Here is a 23,136-nt window from a genome sequence, read left to right on the forward strand (position 1 = left end):
GAGCAGCTTTTTACAGCCAGCAGCAGTGAAGGCAGAGTGACTGCTGCACGTGCAGTCTAAAAGGAGCTTCTGTATCACGCCCTCCGCGGCTTGGGGACCACCAAAGAGGAAAGACTGTAAGAGCTGGGTCCTGGGGAAGAGCGCTGTGGGACTCATGCTCTCACGGCAGCCAAGGCAGCTGTCCTGGGAGCAGCTCTCCTGGGGGCAGCTCTCCCGGGGTCTGCTCAGAACTGGAGGGCAGCCTTCCAGTCAGACGAGCTTACAGGACACTGGGCCTCTGCAGCACTGACTGTTGATGGCTGCTGGAGGGGGTGTTCTTGTCTGCAGCCACTGTCAACTCCCTTGTTCCAGGAGGTAGTGCCACACCCCTGCTCATCCAGGAAGCCCTGGCTAAACTCTGCGGCCATTAACAAAGACAGGTGGGAAGGAGACATGTAGGGGATGGAAGACAGGGTGAGAGGGGGAAGGACCATAATCAGAATGTATGTGTGTAGCAAATTGTCAAATACTTGCATGAGTGTGGAAGAAAGAAGGGAGAGAGGAAGTGAAGAAGGAAGGAAGGAATGGAGGAAGGGAGGGAGGAAAAGAGGGAGGAAGGGGGGACGGAGGGAAGGAGGAAGAGAAAAAAAGAAAAAATTGTATTAAAATAAAAAATTAGCTTGGTGCATGCCCTGTATTTTTTAATTAAAAACTTCTTTAAGAGCCCTTTGCTAAGGACCTTACCAGAGTAAATAATTTGAACAAAAAAGAAAAATGGACAGCAATAAAACAAAACTGTTTTTCTCAAAGCTACAAGTACACAGTGATTGTCTATGTGCAAGTGTGTGTATAATGTGTATGTATAGATATTAAAGTTCATTAAGACACTACTGACACTGTCAATAGCATCTGCCAAGGCATGAAAACACTATTCCTTAAGTGTATGGAGGACTGGCTCTTCTAGTGTACACCACTGTAACAAACCCTAGGAGAGAAAGGCTTCTACATAATCCCAAAGGTAAATGCAGTAACGGTGACAACAGCTGGAAAAAAAGACTTCCTGTCTCCAAAACCTGATACAGGTCAGCATCAGCAGTACATGGGTTTTAAAGCAAAGACTTCAGAGAAGGGAACAAAGGTGCCAGGCTTGTACCTGTGTCCAGTGATCAAGACAAGCACCTCCACAAGCGTGACACCAGAGCCTCTTCTCTTTTATACCTAGTACTTTAAAAAAAAAAAAAAAAAGCAGAATGTGAATCTCTCTAGTCTAGTGGCTAAGATGTGAAAAAACTGAGGTACAAGTTGAACCAAAAAATTAATTTTAAGTGCAGCTGCTTTACCAAGGCCTCGTGCGCTGGATGGTGAGGAGCAGAGAAGGAACTATTTAACTTTACAGTATATAGGACACTGCCAATACTGTGGCAACTTCATTAAGATCATGATTTGAATAAAGCCAACAAAAAATAGTTAATTTGGGGAAAATTATAAAATTCTTACATGACCTGTATTAAGCATATTAACTGACTTAACTCTACAGAGATAATTTTTCTGGTGTATTGAAATATATGGATTAAAAATATCTCAGATCTGAGAAGTGCTTCAAACAAAATAAAACGGGAAGGAAATCAAGGGTGACAAAACATAATGGTAATGAAATCTGGACTCCGGTTTAAATTAGTAAGATGTTTTCTATTATTTCAGTGAACTTTTCTGACAATTTATTTAATTTTATGTACATTAGTGTTACTGTGTCAGATCCCTTGGAAATGGCATTACAGACAGTTGTGAGCTGCCATGTGGGGGCTGGGAATCAAACCTGGGTCCTTTGGAAGAGCAGACAGTGCTCTTAACCACTGAGCATATCCCCATCCCCTTCAGTGAACTTTTTACAACAATGAATCAACCTTCCAGACAAATATTCCACACATAAAAATTGACAAAGTTTATTGAGACACTAGTAGTAGATGGTTTTTAAGAAGAACATAAAAGACAACAACCCACAGACACATACAAAGATAATCGAGATATTAAATACTACCCAAATTAAAGACCATCATTCAAATTGCTAACTGTAATCAGTGTGTCGCGGTGAAGCAGCTGTCACCCTCCGTGGATTTCATCATCCTCTCGTGAAAGCTACGGAGGCTGGCCTAAGTGACTGCAGTCAGACTGAGCACTGGGCCTTGGGCACGCACTGCGCCACAGCAGGCACAGAAGGCCGTCTGGGCAACCTCTCTTCAGGCGTATCCGGCCGTCCTGTAAAGTGCAGGCTACCAGCGGGCTGTTTCCTCAAACAAAGGCTTGGGAAGGCCATATCCGAGACAGCTGCCCACACTGGCAGGAATGGTTCTACAGCTAACCAGGGACCCGGCGGGGCTAGCCAACGGCCCAGTCCAGCTCGCGGCGCTACCAGCCGAACATGTACTCCATCGCTCTGGACACAAGGCTGTCGTCTTTCTTTGGTGTCTGTCTGTCAGAAATGACCTGTTAACACGCACAGCACAGCAAAGAAAGAAGGCAGATGCATACAGTTAGTCTCCATGGTGGCAGTCCATCTACAGTCAGTGCCTACATTTATAGCACTGACACTAAAACTTGAATTTTTAACACCTAGTTAGAAAACTGAGTAAGTAAAACCAAACCTTACAAGAAAGGAAGAACTTAAAACTATCAACAAAGAACCCTGATCCTGTACTGATGTCCAAGCTTCAGGAGACTAGGGTGTGCAATGGCACCATCCATCCGACCAGCCTGCACACACTTCAAGTGCCGGAACCACGGCCTGTGCCACAATTCAGGGCCTTTAGTGACTAGGAGGGGCCAACAAAGGAACCCTCCTAACCCCCACGCCATTCTTCAGGGAACGGAAGGAATTCCCTTTTTAATGGCGACATTCTCGTCCCTGATATTGCCAGCTGGTCACCTTCCTGGGAACCGGCACTACTGTGCTGCTGCACTTGTTTCTGTCTATGAGTTGTATCAGCTCGGTTAGCGTTTTCTCATGCCAGCATGCACAGTATGGATGCTTACGTGTGCATACAAATGTCACTGGGGAAAACCTCTCAAGATATTTTTTACTCTGTTTTCTTTTGCTTTGCAGTACTGGAGGGCACTTCTGCACCTCTGCTGGCTAAGTGCCTACCACTGAGCTATATACCCGGCCCAAACTGAGAACTGCTTCAATATTCAAGCCATCTTTCAAACTGGTGAAGGCTCTGACTTCAAAATGGGAAATGTAGAAGTTTGAAGGTTTCATCAAGGAAAACCGCCAGGAGACATTTAATTGTACACACACACTCCACTAATCTAATGAAACAGTGAACAGTCTACATACGCCTCAGGCTCTACCTCCCCTGAGAATACCTGATAGTCACTAGTGGAGGCCTTGTACGCTGTGGCAAGAGGCCTCATGGTAGAAATCCTAGGAGTGCTTCCGGTCTGTGATGGAGTGCCTAAGGTCTTGATTGGTGTCGTAAAGGCTACAGATGAAGATGACAAGGCTCCTCTGTCACTGTTTTCCATGACACTCTGGAGAAACAAAGAAATACAGGCACACCATCTAATACTATGAAGTATTTCACATACACAAAAACCCCAAACTATTAAAGGCTACCAGATTTGATCATAGAAAGTTTCCGAATAAATTAAGCTTTGAGAATACAGTATGTTTCTTAGCTAAAATTTGAGATCTAATCCTCAGTCACATTAAACAGCCTCAATTTAATTACAAAGCATCAGATCAAGAATCTCTAAGCAAAACAGATGTTTTAGGAAGAAACAGGGTTCCAGACAAGGTGAGAGGAATGGGAGTAAGATCAAACACATGATAAACATGTATGAAGCCTTTCTAAAAAGTATCTCAGAGTAGGCACTATGATAAGCCAACAGGAACAAAACCGAAAGAATGCAATCCATGCCAGTGTTCAATCACTGCTGCGCCATCAGACAGCCTCTGGCAGAGGGCTCTGGGCTCCACAGCCCACGGCATTGCAGACTCTGAGTCTCTCTTCCTACTCAGGTCTCCCTTAAGAACTCCTTAAGGGACTCCCTTAAGAACACAGATGCTGTCTCACTCGTGCTCTGCGCGCATGGGTGACAAGCACCACGCCTAGTACATAGCTTTTGCATATGCTTACCTCAAGTATGCTCAAAATGATTCCTAAAGTTCTAAGAACAGTTTAACTTCTATTGACTAAGGTTGAAAAAGTACATGCAAAATAATCTTTGAAGGCTCTGAAACAGAAGTGAGTTTCAGAAAACGCTGGCTATTAAGGCTAACCATTAGCATCTGTGTGAGGTGTCCGTGCTGAAACAGCCCCAGATATTAGGGCTTACCAAAGCTGATGTTGCAGGTTTACAGTCCAGAGACCTAAAATTTGGGACTCACTTCAGTAATTCTCTACAACTGGCTTAGGCTCTCTAGATCTCCCTTTAAAAAATAAAAGAGGAGGAGGAGAAGAACAAGAAGAGGTGTGGACAAATTATTTAGCATCCTGTGACCACTTCCGGCCTCCTGAACACTCTACCAGCACACACTTCACTTTACAAACTGAGGCAGCAAGTGTAGTGAGGCTAAGGAACAGGCGCCGGTGTCCATCCTCATCTGTGCTCTTCACACACACTACGCAAGCTATCTGCCCTCCTCAAATACAACTCACTTTATCTATACATGGTTTGACACCGATCATGATGGATTCTCCAAATATTCTCCCGTCTTTGCTCAAGGCTTTGCGTGCCTGCAGTTTAGATTGGTAACGAATATGCATCCAGTTGCCTGTGTTCGACATCTGCAAAGAACAAAACTGTTTCTTAAGATACAAAACACACACCTAACACACAAACAGCACGACAAAACCGACTTTCATTTCTTATTTGATACCTTGTAAAAGCTGCATATTAGAATTCAGAAAGATCCTATTAAACAGGCTCAATAATCCCTATCCATATCTCAACTCTAAAATAAAACATGTAGCAAATATTCCCTGAAAGTAAAGTAACTCTCAAAAGAATTATCTCCTACAGAAAATTTATCTTAGCAATTATTACGAAATTTCTAAAATGCTATATTCACGAATATGCCTGTGTGGGAGTGAGAACTGAAGTAGTAGAAATGCAATTCAAGCATGAACTGTGAGGAGTACAGGACTCTCTTAAGGCTACTGTCGGATATGGAGATCTTACTTAGACTCTACAAGCTCTGGACCCCCACTTCCTGTCCCCGGGAAAGCTTAAGAGGAAAACATGACTGTGATATGAGACATAATCAACTATCCTAGGAGACTGTGAACTATCTAAGAAAGGGACAGGAGGCTCTGAAGCTCTCACTCAACCCTGGACCTATTCCTTCTCAGCAAACACTACACAAGTTTGAGTCTCCTAGATTCCAAAGCACATATTCTTTGAAAATAAAAACTAAATTTAAATTTAGAAAAAAGACAAAATTCAGAGGTAGTGTTCTTCAATTTATAACTTGTCTTTCTTTAACCAAAATCTTAATTTCAGAAAAAAAAATATTAGTAAGCCTTACCACATGCTTTAAGATATTCCCATACTGTGCAAACTGTAACAATATATAAGAAGCAGATGCTTGTGGAAACCTAGGGGAAAATTGCCCAGACAAGATCATCAATTTCCAGTATCAATACAAAAGCAAACTACCATACCACACTTCCCCTATAGAAATTCTGTCAGTCACTTCAAGGCCATGCCTCAGAATTGCTTTTGACTCAACTATTCTCCATTCCCAGAGCCCATCTCTGAAGTTTTTCAAATCCCCACTCCTAGAACTTATTTCAACAGCTCTTTAATAGCTAGCCAGATGCAGGTCTGCAGACATGATTACAGTACTTATTTATACGCACTACTTAGGTGTACTATAACTAGAAGGGTGAACTGTTTAAATTAGTACTCCATACCACTATGCAATGATCGTCTCAAGATTTGTAGAATTTAGTGCTCAAAAATATAACTTGTCATCAATAACAAAGCTACAAAGTCACTTAAAAGGACAATACTCAAAACTAAAATTCAGTAACAATGCTACAAAACTACTTGAAGGTGATACTCAAAAAGTTAATAGCCATACCTTTAAGAGAATACTTTATTAAGTCTTACACAGTTTGAATATTTTACAGTAAGCTGTGATTACTTATGTAGTCCAAATAAGAAATGATTTTCTGAATGAAAACAGTAACAGCTATTACCAGTCTAGAAAAATATTTATCTTAAATTTTTTAGACCACTAACATAAATTACCCTGAAACTTCACAATTACACAGCCCTAAAAAATTTTTTAAAATAAAAAAATCTGTCACACACACATGTGAAAATAAACACATAAAATCAATGTGGGTAAGCCAAGGCTCATGGCACATGCCTTTAATCCCGGCGCTCAGGAGATGGGGGCAGGCAGGGTCTCTGACTAGCTAGACGCAGAGTGAGAGCCTGTCTTAGCCACCCTCCACCAATGTGAATAAAACACTGCATTCAGAACTGAAATTTCACTTTTTACTTATGTATCTCTGGATATGAGATTTTTTAGTTCCAAAAACAAGCAACAAATAAGAGACAAACATGAAAAGAAAAATAATGGTTGCAAGTTGAGAATAGCATTTTAGAAATCAAACATGGTTTTAAGGCTCTGCCGCGGCCACTTTCATAAAACCTAATATTCTAGTACTCTTAAAATGATCACCCAAGACAATGGATAATATTTTATTACTACGACCTCAAGTTTACAAAAAGCTTAAACCAACAGAGGAACATATAATGCATCCTAGAAATACTTCCATTAAATGATCAAAATGGAATGTTTTTTCCTTCAGAGACTGTGTCTCAGTGAACATACAGAACAGCTAAAACATCAAAGTATTAAGAAAGAGCGTTGGAAAATCGGAAATATTTTAAGACTTCAAGCAATCCAAGCACTTCTAACTACTTACACACTTCAAAGACACTATTCTGAACCCGAAACAGTTAGAAACAGACACGTGTGTTCAGTGCTGCTCAGATTTCCCGAGAAAACAGAAAATCTTCAACATTGAAAAGGGAAATCAAGTAGCCAGCTCAAATGCCAAAACACGGGGCTTTGCAAGGGTTTCCAAGGAAACAAGGGAATGCCCCTGCCCAGCTTCTTACTGAAACAGTCAGGAACGGGCAAATCTCTTCAAGGCAGTGGCCATCACGGCCTTAAGGGAAAGGCCAGTGCAGACAAAGCAATATGAAAGACTTTCCTCCAAGCACTCCTACACACCTTTTGAATTTTTAAAATTTAAAATAAATTAAATGTATAAAATCCAATAAATATTTATTGCCCTCTATTTATTCTTCCTTCAAGAAGCCCAATGTGTTATCTTTATATATTTTAGTCCCAAAATAGAATAGGGAGGTGCAATGAAACAAGGCAATCCTACTTTCATAATAACCTGCATGTAATTTAGCAGAAAGACCAAACTGGAACAGACCTCAGTTTCTGCTGAGGTCTTGCTATTTAATGAGCTGTGATCCTCTACTGGGGGATTTTCTTTTTCTGTCTATAGTCCATTTCCTCATCTGTGTAAGTGAAAGATTTCTAAGGTTCTTAAATTATTATGGCAATAAAATTATTTTGCTGCATCTTGGAGTCTCATCACATTTGCAATATTAAACTCCAACTAGAGTGCCACCACTGTGACACAGACGTAAGCATAAATCCGTGCAAGCCTGCTGGGAACACTAACGCGCGGAAGGAACCACAAGAAAGGGCCCCTAAGCTGACTGACAGCCTCGCCTTTAACGACTGGTAAATAACTTGGGAAGCGTGTGCACGCACGGTTTTAGTTAACGAGGTCCAGGCTGTGGACAGCACGCAAGGATGGCGCATCAGGACAGGAGAGCTGATAAGCAGACGCTGAGGCGAGTGCTGCCAACTGTTCTAGCTGTCCGATCAGGTGGCAGGTGGCTGGTGCTTGCTCTGCAGTCTCTGAAAGCTTCTAAACTGTTTAACAGTTTGATCAATACTGGGTCCAGAGTCCTTACCCAAACACAGTCACCCAGGTGTCATCCAGGTGATCTTCTGAAGTCAGAGAGTCTCCCTGAGTATAAAAAGGGTCCAGTTGAGCAGGAGATAGTGTTGTCTTTCGTGGTTGACCAATATTTGCTGGACTAAACATGCTTTGCCCTGTGTTGGTAAATTTAGGGAGTTAGTTATGATTAAAAACACATGGGCTTATTTTAAAGAAAGCTCTCAGTCCAAAGGGAAAATTATATTAAAAGTTGACAATTAGATTAAATGATCTGAAACATACAACTGTAGCTAACAGCCATTTCATACTATCATGTAGAGGCACTCATTAATAAGTGGGATAATCGATCACTTTATTTTTGAGATGGGGCTTCACTATATAGCCTAGGCTGGCTTCAAACTTGCAACCCTCCTGTATCAGCCTTCTGTGTTCAGATTACAGGCACATGCCGCCACATACGAGTCCACATTTGGTTACTCTGAAATTAAGTCCTAATGTCACATCATAAGCATGCTAAACTTTTGCCAATTTCAACAGAAAAGTAACAAAAGCTCCTTCTCCTCCCTCCAGCCCATCGCTGGGGATGAAACCAGGAGTGTCACACCCATGAGGCAGCTGACTCACTGTCCTGAGCTACATCCCAACCCTTGGTTATGGAAGGACACATGATTCTCCTGCATCTACTAGGACTGCAGATGTATGCCGTGTCTAAGCTTATTTCTCCTCAAAGTGCTAGAACAGAGACAAACAGGCATGGGATGTTGGAGAACAGCAAAGAGGGGCTGTGAGCACAGCAAGGCAGCATGAAGGCGATGAAGCACATCAGGTCTCCAGTGTGGTGACCCAGTGAAGACAATGGCCCCTGCCAGGCCCAAGAAGACTGTGGCTGGTGTCAGATAAAAGCAAGTAGTCCACTCCCGCCATACTGTGCAAGGAAGACTAGGAATACAACCCATGAGGAAGCCCTTATAAAAGCTGCCATAAGGCTTTTGCTTGGACCTTAGATGAAGCTGACAAACCAGTGGAAAACTGTGGGCAAGAGGGACAGAAAAGGACTATCAATGTGACGTGACAATACAGAACCTGATCCCTCTTAAGGATTTACCAAGTCTTTCCTTACATGTGTGATTTTACTTCCTTACAGTCCTGTAAGATCAAAAACTGGGATGCTCTAGGGACAGGCAGTTAACAAGAAAGGAAACCATGTAAAAAGCAGCTGGAACTCTAACAGGCAGTGAGAAGCATGGCTCTCGGTTTCCTAGAGAAACTTACACTTAGCATAGTGTCAGAACACAAGTGTAATCCAGAAGCCCCAGTAAGACCCTAGGCCAGGCAAGATAAAATTCCCTTTACTGGTAGTACAAAGTTTCATTTGCCTTTTCATTCTTGCCCTGTGAGCACACAGGACTTTTCCAGAGCTTCACTATGTTTGGTGGAATGAGAAGCAGATTATGAAAATGTAGCTTTATCTTACTAAACCAGACACCAATCACTAGACACATAAAACTTCACCACTCCTTATCATGAGAATTACATATCTTAGGAAAAAGTATTTTTCACTTCAAAAATACTGATGGGTTTACTGTTAAATCCACCAAATCCCAAACCCCAAGTTTATTTTTAAATGAACACATATTTAAAATTTTGGCTTTAATTTCCCATTTTTAAATGATACAAGGACTTCTTTAACTAGTAAATAAGTTATAATGAGGCATGCCCTACCCAGTAGTCAGATAAGCTCCAGATGCCCCTCACAGTAGCACCGATTGGCCCACACTAATTACATTCAGTGTGGATCACTTCCTCTTGCAAAATGACCACCAAGTAGCTAACAGCTACAACTTGCAGGAGAAAAGGGGTTTGGGAGTTCATGGTTTCAGAGGGATTCAAGGCCAAATAATATTCTACTTCAGCCACATGTCCCTAGCCATCTCATCTAACCTATTAATGTAACCTTTACTTCGGGTTGGGGGGGAAGGTTACTCACAACAGATCTACTAGGCTTCTTTAAAACCCTTCCAAAGGGACAGCTAGATGGCTCTGCAAGACGCAAAGGCCCTTTCCACCAAGAAAGATGATAGAGTTCCATCCCTGAGATCCTCATGGTGGAAGAGTGAACTTGAACAATTTGCCCTGACCTCAGCATGCATGCCATGGCAGGTGTGCATGCACACCAGGACCAAACTAGATGGGGAAGAAGAGAATACAAAGAAACAAGGTAAAAGAGGACTAACTACATGCTTCCTCTGGTCCTCAACTCTGATGTCCGTGGACACAATGCAGGATCCCATCATCTCAGCGAGAGCTGACTACAGCAGCCTGCGCGCAGACAAGCTCATAGGGATTCTGCTGATTGCATAGCCTAAGTGGGAAGACTTGTCTCCTCGCTGGGATGCAGGACGGAGACACAAAGACTAGGCTGAGCACAAACATGCATCCGTTAACTCATAGTTCTTTGCTCTTTAATGTGGATGGACTCTGACCAGCTGCTTCCAGTCCCTGTTGCCTTGGCTTCTCCACAATGATAGGCTGTGGCCTGGAACTCTGAGCCAAATAAACCTTTTCTCCCTTAACTTGTCTTTGTCAGGATAGTTTGCATCACCATGGATTGAAAAACTGTAACACACTGTAACACCCTGAACAATTATCCTTCTCCTTGAAATCGCAGACGGATTTAATTGGTAAAATACACTTTAAAATGAGACATGTAACATGGACCATCCAGGATCTGGAGAGGTGGCTCAGCATTTAGGAGCACATAATGCTCTTGCCTCTGGAGGACTTAAGTGTAGTCCCACACCTGTCAGGCAGCTCACACCTAACTGCAACCCCAACCTTAAGGGACCCAATGCCATCTTCAAGACTCTGTGGGCACTATTTAAATGTGCAGTCACACTCCGACACACACAATTAAAAATAAATCTTGCCAGGTACAATGGCACATCTTTAATAACAGCACTTGAGCGGCAAGAGCTAGAGGATCTCTGAGTTCAATGTCACCTAGTCTAAAAAGCAAGTTAATGGGTAGCTAGGGCTACACGAGGATACTGTACCTCAAAAGCAAAGAGACAGGATAGACAGATGGACCTTATCAACCATCTCTTTTAAATCTAATTAATTCTTACTACAAAGATATGCTTTTAATAAGCCAAAGACAATAAAAGGTACCTACATTAGTAAAAACCTGAAGCCAGTTCAATTTTTATGCTCTGTGTTACCATTAAGATACAGTTTACTTATGCTACATCATGTAATAACCTTCAAGCAAAAATTAAAGTAAGGCTCAAGTTGAGACAACCATTATGACCTTTAAAAAGACAAATCAAAATTGTCTCAAATGAATATGCAATCTAATTTTTGTCTTGTCAACTAATCTAAAAAATGCAATTACTTACACTAATTGAAAAGTACTTACATAAATTTAGTATAATTGCTCCCCTGATTTCACTTCCTTTAAATCAAACTATGCTTTGTAAGATGAAAACCCACAAAAAAAAAAAAAAAAAAAAAAAAACCCACATGCGCCTATGAAACCACATCAAACTGGACTGAAGTTTATCTCCCTTGGCATATCACCATCCAAACAGCCTTCATAAAATCAGATTAAAGAAAAGGCAAAGCCTTTATTACCCTTCAATTAAAGAACAGATAGATTCAATTATTTCAAAATAAATGAAAACAAAAGAAAACTTGCAGGAAACTTCAAAAAGACATGGTAAATGAATGCTGGGAAAGGTGTTCTTGGCCATGACACCTTCTTACCATGAAAACAAGTAGCACAGATGTGTAATAAAGAATTTTGCCTCAGTCAAATCGACACGAGAGCCACGGTTTGGCTCCTAGGAAGTAGTATCTACACCCTGGAAACATCCCCAGTGAGACAAGAAGTTTTCTTAATCACGGTAAGCGCCTCAGACTGAACGTGACAGCTTATAGACAGACCACAACAGCCCTTGCAATGGTTCCTGAGAGCCTTTCACATAAATTATCAAACAGACTCATTTTAGCAACCCCCAAGTTTCTATACAGCCCATGTGATGATACACAGTCCTGAACACCTTCACCCTCACACCCTGCGTCTGAAGGAAAGATAAACTGGTAGGTACTTTCATACAACTTATGAGCTAACACACTCATTGATCCTGGGGTGCTTGGACCCTGTCTATCCTAGCCAGACATAACTGTCCCTGTCTTAGCAGAGGGGTGCTGCTTCCTGGGCTGCTCACCGCGGCTTGCTCAGCCTGCTTCCTAACATAATGCAGGACTACCTGCTCAGCAATGGCACTGCCCAGTGAGCTGGTCCCTCCCAAATAAATCACTGATCAAGAGCATGTCCCACACACTTGCCTACAGGCCAATCTGATGGAGGCATTTTCTCAAATAAAGGACCCTCTTCCCAGAAGACCCTGACTCCCAACCCAGTGAAACGAAAGATTTTGTCTCTGAAGGCAAGAAAAAAAGCTACATATGCTGAAACTAGCTTCCCATTGACCCTTCCTAAAATATTCAGCATATTATCCCACACCAAAGCACACTGTGAAACTGAGAACACAAACCATGTAGAGATGTTAAATTTTTTCAACCATCAGCCACAAGTTGTCATGGCAAATAAATTCTACAGAACACTAGAATCTGGAAGACAAAGGAACTTTGTCTCTGAAATTCCCATATCAAGTATGATTAAAAAGAAGCATTTCCACCTTGAGTTTTGTGTTTTTCTTATTCTGCAAGCTTTATGATTAAACCACATTAAAATTTCTAAAGAGTAAAGAAAATGGAAGATACACAATTAGAAAAATGAGCTCAACACAGGAAATGAAGGCAAATCCTAGCATGACAGTTGTTCACCTTGTGAAAGAGCAAACTGCCAAGAGTGATGTGCTCAGCTCACAGCAAAACAAACAACAAACATGCTTGAAGCTGGCCATTCTAAAGAAGGATAAACATGTATCATAGCAACAGAAAACTTGCAAATGGCACAGAATAAATTAGACCAACAAGAAGTGGCGCTAGAACACTTTGCAAGGCCCTAGGTTCAGTCTCTAGCACTGCCAAAAAATTGTAGAAAGAAAAAGCAAATGGGCTAAAAAAAAAAAAAAAGATTTCATGTCCCAATCTAGAGTCCGCTGAGGAGGCAGTCTGGCCTGTAGTCATGCCTGTGGGGACTCCCCTGATTGTTAAGATGTAGGCGGTTCTGGAGAGTGCAGGTGAACATGGGTCTGCAAGCTGGCAGGCAGCACCCTCCACTCTTCTGCTTGACTTCCTACCCTAATCTGCAAACTGAAATTAACCCGTTCAGACAAGGGTGTAGATGTAAATTACCTCAAGAAAATACAGCAACATTTAAAAACTGAAACTTGAAAATTAGCATTATAAGTGTATGTTGTTAGCTAAGTAATAGTCCTTGAGATAGTTAAACCCTAAAACTCGAAACCTGTGGATGCTACTCGGTTAAAAATAAATAAATAAATAAATAAATAAATAAATCTCCCAAATAATGAATTTTCAAGATTAAAAAAAAAAAAAGACTCTGAAAATGTGATCATGTGATTATGAATCTACACTATCCAAGATAATTCCAGGAGACCAAACTTTTTTGGCACCCATCCTTGTAAGAAGGAAGCAAGGGAAGATTTTGCTAGAGGTATATTTGTTACTTCTCTACTAGTATAATATAACGCCAACTCTAAGGCTACATAGAAGAGAGTCTAACTGGGCAACAGTCCCAGAGGTTAGCTTTCGTGGTAGAATAAAGATGACAGGCAGCAGGAGTGGCAGCTGAGAACTCACATGTTGATCCACACAAGGCAAAGAACACAGGGGAATGGTAAGAGCCTTTTGAAATCTCATCCACCCCTAGTGACAACACGGCCACTCCTCCTAATCCTTCCTATAAAATTCCACCAACTGAGGAGCAAGCATTCAAACATAAGAGTGGTTATGGGCCATTCTCTCATTCAAATCACCACAAGAGGTGATGTGATAAGAAACCTTAAGTTTTGAAGTTAAGCAAAGATGAACATTTATTGACACCAAATACAGGAACCAAGAAAACCGCTCTAAGTAAAGTCTATGTTTTCTCAATTTTCTCATCAACTCCCTTTTCTCTATTTTGCTTATTGTTTGCAAGTGCATAACTTGGTATATCTGCTAGATCTTTCCAAAAAAAATACTCCTTTTTACTTGTGCCTCACTAAGACTTTGTGTAAACAAACACTTTAAACTCAAAATAGAAGCAGCAGGGTATTCTAGCAGTCCAGTGATGAGAATATACCTATTAACCTATTCTTGCTTCTTATATTCCAATTTCATTTGTTACCATGGTCTTCCTTTTGCATCTATACCACTCCATCTCTCTCTTGGATTTGGAAATCTAGACATCTCCACACAGCCTCCCTGTTCCCACTCTACTCCAAATCCCTAAACTATTATCATCACAGCAACAGTCTTCTCACTGCTTAAGCAGCTTTCTGAACACAGATTAGGTACTATGATGCTCTGCAAAGCGCTACAACAATATTAATACATGGATTACCTTTCTAATCTCAGAGATTTTTAGCCAGTCTCTCCTTCACTGAGTCCACTTCAGCCACACCTTTCTCTTACTCTTAAGACCCAGACACACTTTCCTTGGGGCCTTTGAACTTGCTGTTCCCTTTCCGTCTATCTACAACATTTTTTTTCATCTCCCTCACTTTCGGGTTTTTAAACAATTTTCCTACCTGTGGGGAGGTAAAATAATGCCCCCCAATGATGTTTATAACCTAATCCCCAGAATATGGGGACTATTCTGTAGTATTTGACAAAAAGGAATTATAGTTGTAGGTGGAATTGAGTCTGCTAATCATCTGGCTTTCTAACAGACATTCAGGAAGGTGATGCATTCACAGAGCAAGTGAGTGAGTGAGTGAATGAACGAATGAATGAAGATATAACTACAAGAATGGCCAATGAGGTAGTGCACACCTCACACCTTTAATTCAATCACTTGGGAGGCAACTGTAAATCCCTGTGAATTTGAAGCCAGCCTGATCTACATAGAAAGTTCTATGACAGCCAGGGCTATACAGTGAGAACCTGTCTCCAACAACCACAACACGCTCTACCTTCAGAACGACAACACATAGCGCAGCTTAAGCCAGTACTCAGCTTATGGAAACTAACAAAACAGCAACAGAAAATTAACACACTCCTCCACAAAATTCCCATCCAGATGAGACAGCACAGCTAACACCCAAGAGGATCCTAACACCCAAGAGGATCCCATTCTAAGGATGATACTGACAGTGACTGAAATGTTATAAAAGAAAAAAACCAAGGATTTTACTCAGTGGCTGTTAGACTTACAACTCAGTATCACTACCCCTCAGTATTCTCAGTTGCAGCTTTATTTTATACAGTTTTTAATAGCTCTGAAACTACTTCAAAGGTCTACTAAGTTTCTTAAGAATTCTTAAATTCTTAGTACTGTTGGTAGACTATTCTAGCCGTAAAGCAATCTATGCAAAGCACTGCCTTTCTAAAGGAGGCTGCTAACGTTTCAGAAAGTCTCCAGATTTAAAAAGGAAAAGTGCTGGCCATCATCAGAGCAGAGAACAGTTTGAAGTGGAAGACTCACCAGCCACAGGAGTTGTCACTCCAGCAAGAGGACTCTGCATCGCTGACATGTTTGCCTACGTGAAAAAGAGCACAGCATTAAAACACTAAGTTCTAACCACGCACACGCACAGCAATTACTAAAATTTCATAGGTAAGCTTCCTTGACAGAAGAATTGAATTGCTGAAATGGACTAACGTTGTCTCTAATCAGCTCACTCTTCCAAAGATGAAGTGTCACTTCTTCTGTCTTCATCAGTATTAACCCAAAATATGGAGATAAATTTCCTTTAGACCCCTTAATATACATTTAAATAGGAAATGTGGGGCTGGTGAGATGGCTCAGCATTAAGTGCCTTTGCTGCCCAGCTCAACACCTGAGTTCAATCGCCAGAACCCAGCCGGTGGGAAGACAGGACCCGCTCTTACAGGCTATCTGTGGCCTCAATGGTGCATCCTGGCACTTCTGAGCCCACACACATACATACACACACAAAATAAAAATGTAACTTAAAAGAAGTTACACTGGATAAAGAAAATCTTCTATACAAATGAACAGTAACATGATAGCTACTTGGTTTTAGTTCCCAGTGTACACTACTCAAACTAATGGACATATGGTGATTTCATCAAATTTACACAGAAAAAGAGAAACAATGCAATTCTAAACAGACATAAACTATAAAACAGAACACATTCAAATGACTACAAAAGACAACTTATGCTAACACTATCAGTAAAATATTACAAGAGGAAAGAATCATTAAGCATCCCTAAGTAAATATATTAGAGGAGTTACAAATTCATTAGCAGGGGCTAGAGGGAAGGCTCAGCAGTTCAAAGCACTTGCTGCTCTTCCAGAAGATCTGAGTTCAGTTCCCAATGCCCACTGTCGGACAGCTTGCAGGGCTTCTAACACCAGCTCAAGGGGATCCAGGGAGGTTTGGCCTCCCACGGCACGCACAGTGGCATATACCCACAAAGAAATCCATACATATTCATAAATAAAAATAAATGTTAAAATTCTCCTAACAACCAAACAAACAAAAAACCCACCCACTATCCAACTATAGGGCACAGCATGGTATCTTGGGGGACGTGGCTAATTTCGGCCCTCTTCTATTAATAACATTCAAACTGACCTCAGTCAGAAACATCTCTATACACTATGTCCTCCAATCTTTTAAACGCTTCAAACGTAACGAACGCTAGTTCTTTCCATAATGCAATGGTCATGAATCCAGAAGCCAGCGGTTCTCGTGCCAGGCTGCACATGGGATCTCACGTGACCTTCAGAATGATCCCTAGTCAGGATGTTCTGTATTTAGTAAACCTGGAAGAGCACTGCCCATTAAGAATGCTGCATATGCCAGGCACGACATCACACACTTGTCATGAGAACTGTCAGAACACTGACAGGAAAAGCATACTACATGATTAGCTCATCAATATGCAGGAGGCAGCTTTTTTAGTAAAGCGCTGAATCTGTCTCTAAAAGGATACCTGTCTAAATAACAAAAAACCATAAAACAATGCTCTCAGGCCAGGCATGGTGGCATGGACCTTTAATCTCATAACTTGGGAGGCAGAAACTGAGATATGTGAAAATTCCAGACCAGCAAGGACTACACGGTGACAGCCTATCTCAAAACTAGTACGGTGACAGCCTATCTCAAAACCAGTAACAAAGCTCTCATTATTAAACTTTCAACCTCCAAGTGCAACCCTGAATTGTCACTTTAACTTTTTTCCAGAAAATATTGCACAAATCTTAAGCTTTAACATGGAATGACTTAAACCCCTAATTATATTCTCCATTTACAATACTCAGGCTGGGAACATGGACAGGTTAACAAAACATACCTACAAAAACCACAGATGTACTTACATGAGAAAACTATCCAGTCTTCTCTCCTTTTTTTGCTAGTACAGGACCTTGCTCTCGAGGACAGGCCAGCTTCTAACTCTCATCCTCCTGCCTGCCTCAGCCTCCCAAGTGGTACAGGTATATGCCACGATGCCCACCCGAGGATTCCACAACATCTTAAGTATCTTTCATGTTACCCTAAGCAGAGCACATATGTACTTAATGCTTATTCAGTGCTCATGGTTACTCCAGACTTAACATCAGGAAAACTTTCTAATTACTGACCTCACTGTGTAAGCATACAAAACCACAAAATGACACCTATGGAGCATGGGAATTGCTGTATCACCTGTCTTCTTGACGTCAAAGGTGTTGATCCGAGTCCTGGGCTGGAAATGTCATCATATATACTTCTAACAGGCGGAGCTCCGCTTTTATCTTTATGAGCAGGTACAACTGGTTGAGGTGGAGAGCCCCCTACAATGTATAAAACCAGTCAGGTGAAAAAGCAGAGTAACCATTCATCTCGTCAGGTTTGTTTAGTCTGTGCTTTTGAAATAACACACTTGTTTCCTAGAGCTATTCAAACTTTGCTACGTGTAATGGTCACCTGGGGCTCCTTTAACATCAGGCTCCTATTTCAAAGGTGGAACCTGTGACTACAGCTGACATGCTCCCAAGCAACGTCACAGTGCCGGTGAACTTCAGACTCCACGCTGAATAAAACGTTTCACAACAAACTACTACTGTAAATTTTAGGTTTTAGAAAATACATGTAACATTGATTCTTCTACTTAATGCTTAACATTTCCACACCAATGGGATCAACCCCAGGGCCACACATGGGAATTTAGGGCCTTGGTCCTAACTACCCAGCAGGCTGAGTTGGGCAGATCACCTGGATTACAAGGTCAAGGCCAGGATGGAAAACATCAAACCCTGTCTAAAATGAAATATACTCCCATATCGTCCTTCAAGTAGGTGTTGAACAACTCAATTATATATATTTATATATGGGAATAATTTAAATCACCCCAGTATGGAATCTGACTATCAAAACTAAACAGATCCTTTAAGACCAACTTTTGTGACATAAGCAATGCTAAACGACAAAGCAGCCCAAACGACATTTAAGCAAATGTGAGAACTTCAACAGTAATCTAGCTACTAGAGCCCAGGCCAGGGAATGAACCTGGATGTAGCATCACTCTGCCACTAAAGGGTAGGTTTTGTCCACTTATTATTTAGCTTCAGGTTCCTCTTCTGAAATACTGTTTTTTGAAAAATGGAGCTATTACTACTTATCTTTTCAAACTGATTTTTTTTTTAATGGGATAAATATAAAAAGCCTGGCATACTGCCTGGCTTACCACTTAGTCTAGAGCTTGGGGGTTTTCTGGTAGTTGCTTACTGGTTTCTTCTGAGACGGTTTATTATTCTGAGACAGTTTCTTGCGGCTCAAACTGACCTCCAAATCACAGTGTGGGGCCGGGCGTCCCTGAGCTCCTCACCCTCATGCCTGTTTTCTAGGTACTGGATATAGGCTTTCCCCACCATGCCTGGCTATGCATATGGTTTTTTAAGACAGCGTCTTTACCCTACAGCCGCAGCTTGCCTGAGATACTATGTGGCCCAGACTGGCCTTGAACTCATCACAATCCTCCTGCAGCAGTCTCCTAAATTCTGGGATGACAGGGGCTCACCACCAGACTGGGCTAAGGCATAACTTTACAATAAAAGTATTTCAGAAAGAATAATAAAGTACTGTTGAGTGTTGTACCATCACTTCTCTGAAATTCTACCATGCACACTGATAGACCATAATACTACTATAAGCAATTAACCCACCTGCAAGTAAGGGTGATCTCATTTCCATTACTCCTACTGAAGGGCCACTAACTGATCGAGGTTGCGGAGTCACTGGCGCTGGTAAATCCCCCATTAAAAATCCAGGTAAGAACTGGGCATTAACGCCTGGCTTTGGAGAGGTTGGTGAACCCAGCATCATTGGTTCAGATCCTAAATTAATCAAAAAATGAAATAGAATAATACCATTTCCATCATAGTACCTCACAAACAGATACAGTAAGTAATTTATGATAAAAGTTGGATAATTTAGCCAAAAAACCTTAAGTATTATGCACTATAGTTGAATTTATTTGAAAAGCAGTAACAGTTCTTTCGAAAATGTGAAACTCTCTTGTATTCCCAATATTAACCTTTCCCTCGTTTTCACGATGCTAGAAAGCCAGCTGCTACACAAGCTCCCCACACTACACTACACCCATAGTGTCAATCACTGACAGTTCCTGTTGTACTATTTCACTGAGTTAAAATCATCATTTGAAAACCGTATGTTATTATTTTTAAAAAATCTCTAATACAAGCAGAATAATTTATTTTTACTTCTGTGTTTCAACTGTGCACCTCAAAACAAGAATACACCAATTTTTATACAAATCTTGACAAATTGGAAACAACTGGCTTAGCCTCTTCTCTATACATAAAACAGTTAATTACTTCAGCAATAAAAATGTAATCATGTACACATTAGAACACTAATGAAGTTATAACTTGCCTTCTAACTAAGAAAATAGTTATAAAACTTATTTTCAGATCATGTATCTTAACTTCATTAAAACATCATTTGGAAAATGGAAATCAACATAGTTTCTCTAACATAAAACCAATATAAAGAGGTAACTAGTATTTCACAACCATCAATTCAAAATTAATCTTCTAGAGTTTTGAGATGCCTCCCTCAGTAGTTAAAATCACTGGCTGGCCAGGTGGCAGTGATGGTGCGCGCCTTTAATTCCAGCTTTCGAAAGGCAGAGGCAGGTGAATCCCTGTGAGTTTGAGGCCAGGATGTTCTACAAAGTTCCAGGACAGCCAAGGCTACACAAAGAAACCCTGTCTCAAAAAACAAAAATAAAATGTCATTGGCTGCTGTTCCAGAGAACCCGGGCTTGTTTCCCAGTGCCCACGTGGTGGCTTACAAAACTCCCAGTTCCATGAGATTTGCTGCTCTATTTTGGCTTCCTCAGACACCAGGCACACATGTAGTACATAACATCAATCAACCAAGGCGAACACCCATACACACAACATAAAACCAAATACATATTTAAAAATTTAACCTCAAATGGAAGTCAGAGTATTCCCATTATGAAGATAAGAAAGCTATAAGTGAATTTCAGAGTAAAACTGATTTAAAAAAGCACAGGCTACACAAGGATGTGGGTTCAGGTTCTCTAAAACGAGAGCACAGGGTAGAATCCACTTCCCGCTTTTGTTGGGGCGGAACAAGTACAGCACCTGATCTGAGAGCTAATACTCAGAAAGTACTTAATCCTAATTGTCTACCCGCAGTTTCAAACACAAAGCCTTAGTAAAGCGGTCATGTACACTGTGCATTTCTGCTGGTGAATACTTGATTTTCTGAGTTAGGCAATAAGCCTTTGTATGACTATTGTATATGAAGAAGTCTGATGTTTGGCCTGATAGTTATGTGGTTTTTTGACCACTTCTAAATAGCCTAAATAGTTGTTTTCTGATATTCAAAAGCTTTCGATAACTTCTTCTTCCTTCCATGACTCAGATCTAGGTATTAACAGTATAAGTTTAAAAAGAGGAAAAAAACAAAATAATTCAGAAAGATAAAATAGGTATCAAAAAAGGTGTAAGGCTGGGTGGTAACAGCACACGCCTTTAATCCCAACACTTGGGAGGTAGGGTCAGATCTCTATGAGTTTGAGGCTAGCCTGGTCTACAGAGTTCCAGGCCAGCCAGAAAAACCCAGGCTTAAACTACCATCCCCCAATCAAACTAAGGTGTAAAGAAATACTGTAATTCTTTTGTAATGTTCTAATTATGTTATGTAGTGCTATTACACATCTCAAAAGAAAATTAAACTCAAACCAGAAGTCTCAACAAAGCATACTCCTCAATAGGGATTCAGGAAGCTACAGTAGCAAAGTACAAGGTGTTTAGTACCCCACAAACTGCCTTCCCTCCGCCACCCACAAGAGGAAGGAATATCATGACAAGTGCAAGAATTAGGTCAAGGGCTGGCGAGGTGGCTCAGCAGGTAAAAACCCTTGCCAGTAGGCCTAAATTCAGTCCCCAGGACACACACATAACTTTCACATTATATAAGTAACACATAGGGAGCAGACTGTTACTAACCATCCCTTCATGACTAAAACATCAAGGCTTAATGACTGCATCCTTCATGTCTCAAATTTCACTTCTCAATCTCTGTCCCTAAATATTAAGTATTGCACTGTCTTACTCAGCGAGCAATGCGCTGACATTAAAGGTGCTGGAAGAATGTCATACCAGCAGCACCTAAAAAAACGTGAACTATGACCCATTAGTATCAGGAATGCAGATTCTTGGCTAAGCAACATGCAAGGACATATTAGTTCACATTTATTACACCAACACATATCCTGCAAAATGTCATTATTGACCAGAAAACCCTGGAACTGTTAACTGAAGTGTCCTGCTCTCTAACTATGAAGAACACCTGGATAAACATCTGTGCACAAGTTTTAATGCAACAGTGTATCTACATTATTAACATTATAGGTTCACTTTTTAATTTTTTACATTTATTTTTATTAATTACAGTTTATTCACTTTGTATCCCAGCTGTAGCCCCATCCCCCATCCCGTCCCAATCCCATCCTCCCTCCCTCTTCTCCTATGCCCCTCTACGTTCAGTTTTTATGACGCGCTAAAAAAGAAATCCAATTCAAGTTATGCTAGTCTTTTGTTTGCTTTTTTGTGTTTTTGTTTTTCGAGACAGGGTTTCTCTGTGCAGCCCTCGCTGTCCTGGAAAGCGTATTTGTAAATCAGGCTGGCCTCGAACTCATAGACCTCCACCTTCCTCTGCTTCCAAGCGCTTAATTAAAGGCGTGCAGCCCCACCGCCCGGCTATGTTACGCTATTCTTAAAAGAACTTTATGCCCCAAACGCGGTAAGCATTACATGCCATTTGAATCTACAAAGTTAACTGTGCACAATACAGAACGTGTTTGCTCTCTTTCGGAAGCTCAGAAAGTTATAAACTAATACTGTGCTAAGTCCATGCAACCGGAGACAGGTTGTTTTTGTCTTTTCACAAAATGCGGCCGTTGCCATTACTGGCCGACCTGCTCATCTGTTGTATGTTTTTAAAACGGTACATTCGGAAAGTTTCCCCAGCAGGCAAGGAGGAGCAATCATTACAATCAACGGTCCTCCAGCAGAGCGCTGCTCCCCGGCGGGGGAGGAGAGCCGGGTCGGGTCGGCTCTAGCCACGCATTCATACAAACACTCCTCTGCGAGGTTAAAGCCGGAGCCAGAAACCAAGCTGGCCCGGGGCCGCGCCACCCGCGTGCACGCTTTCGGGGTGCGGGCCGGCGACCACGGCCGGGCAGGGCGCGGGGCCGGGCTGTCACCGGCCACGGCGCTCCCCGCTCCCCCCGGGGCGGCGACGGCCGCCCACGGCCCGCGGCGCCCGCCTGCGCCGCGAGAGACTGCGGTTCACTCACCCAGCGTGGGCGCCTGGGGATCCACGGCAAACGCTGCCATCGCCGCGGCGACACAGCTCCGGCAAGGACCTCCGCCGTTTTCAAAAATGGCGGAAACGCTCCATGAGGCCCCGCGGCCTTGTGGGTTGCGTAACTTCCGGCCATGCGCACT

The 23,136-nt window shown here is 41.7% G+C and overlaps 1 protein-coding gene across 1 annotated transcript; it reads right to left on the minus strand.

Moving 5' to 3' along the window:
- Positions 1 to 1,897: 1,897 nt before the first annotated feature.
- Positions 1,898 to 23,124, minus strand: Nup35 (nucleoporin 35). Its single transcript, XM_021627282.2, has 9 exons — positions 22,986 to 23,124; positions 19,294 to 19,464; positions 17,795 to 17,922; positions 15,601 to 15,655; positions 7,996 to 8,137; positions 5,507 to 5,576; positions 4,638 to 4,766; positions 3,343 to 3,507; positions 1,898 to 2,463 (listed from the first exon to the last, which is right to left on the minus strand). The coding sequence occupies exons 1-9, from the start codon at positions 23,023 to 23,025 to the stop codon at positions 2,386 to 2,388; spliced, it is 978 nt and encodes a 325-aa protein (XP_021482957.1). The 5' UTR covers positions 23,026 to 23,124; the 3' UTR covers positions 1,898 to 2,385.
- Positions 23,125 to 23,136: the final 12 nt, after the last annotated feature.

The sequence above is a fragment of the Meriones unguiculatus genome, chromosome 8, assembly GCF_030254825.1.
Source record: "Meriones unguiculatus strain TT.TT164.6M chromosome 8, Bangor_MerUng_6.1, whole genome shotgun sequence".
Classification (NCBI taxonomy): Eukaryota; Metazoa; Chordata; class Mammalia; order Rodentia; family Muridae; genus Meriones; species Meriones unguiculatus.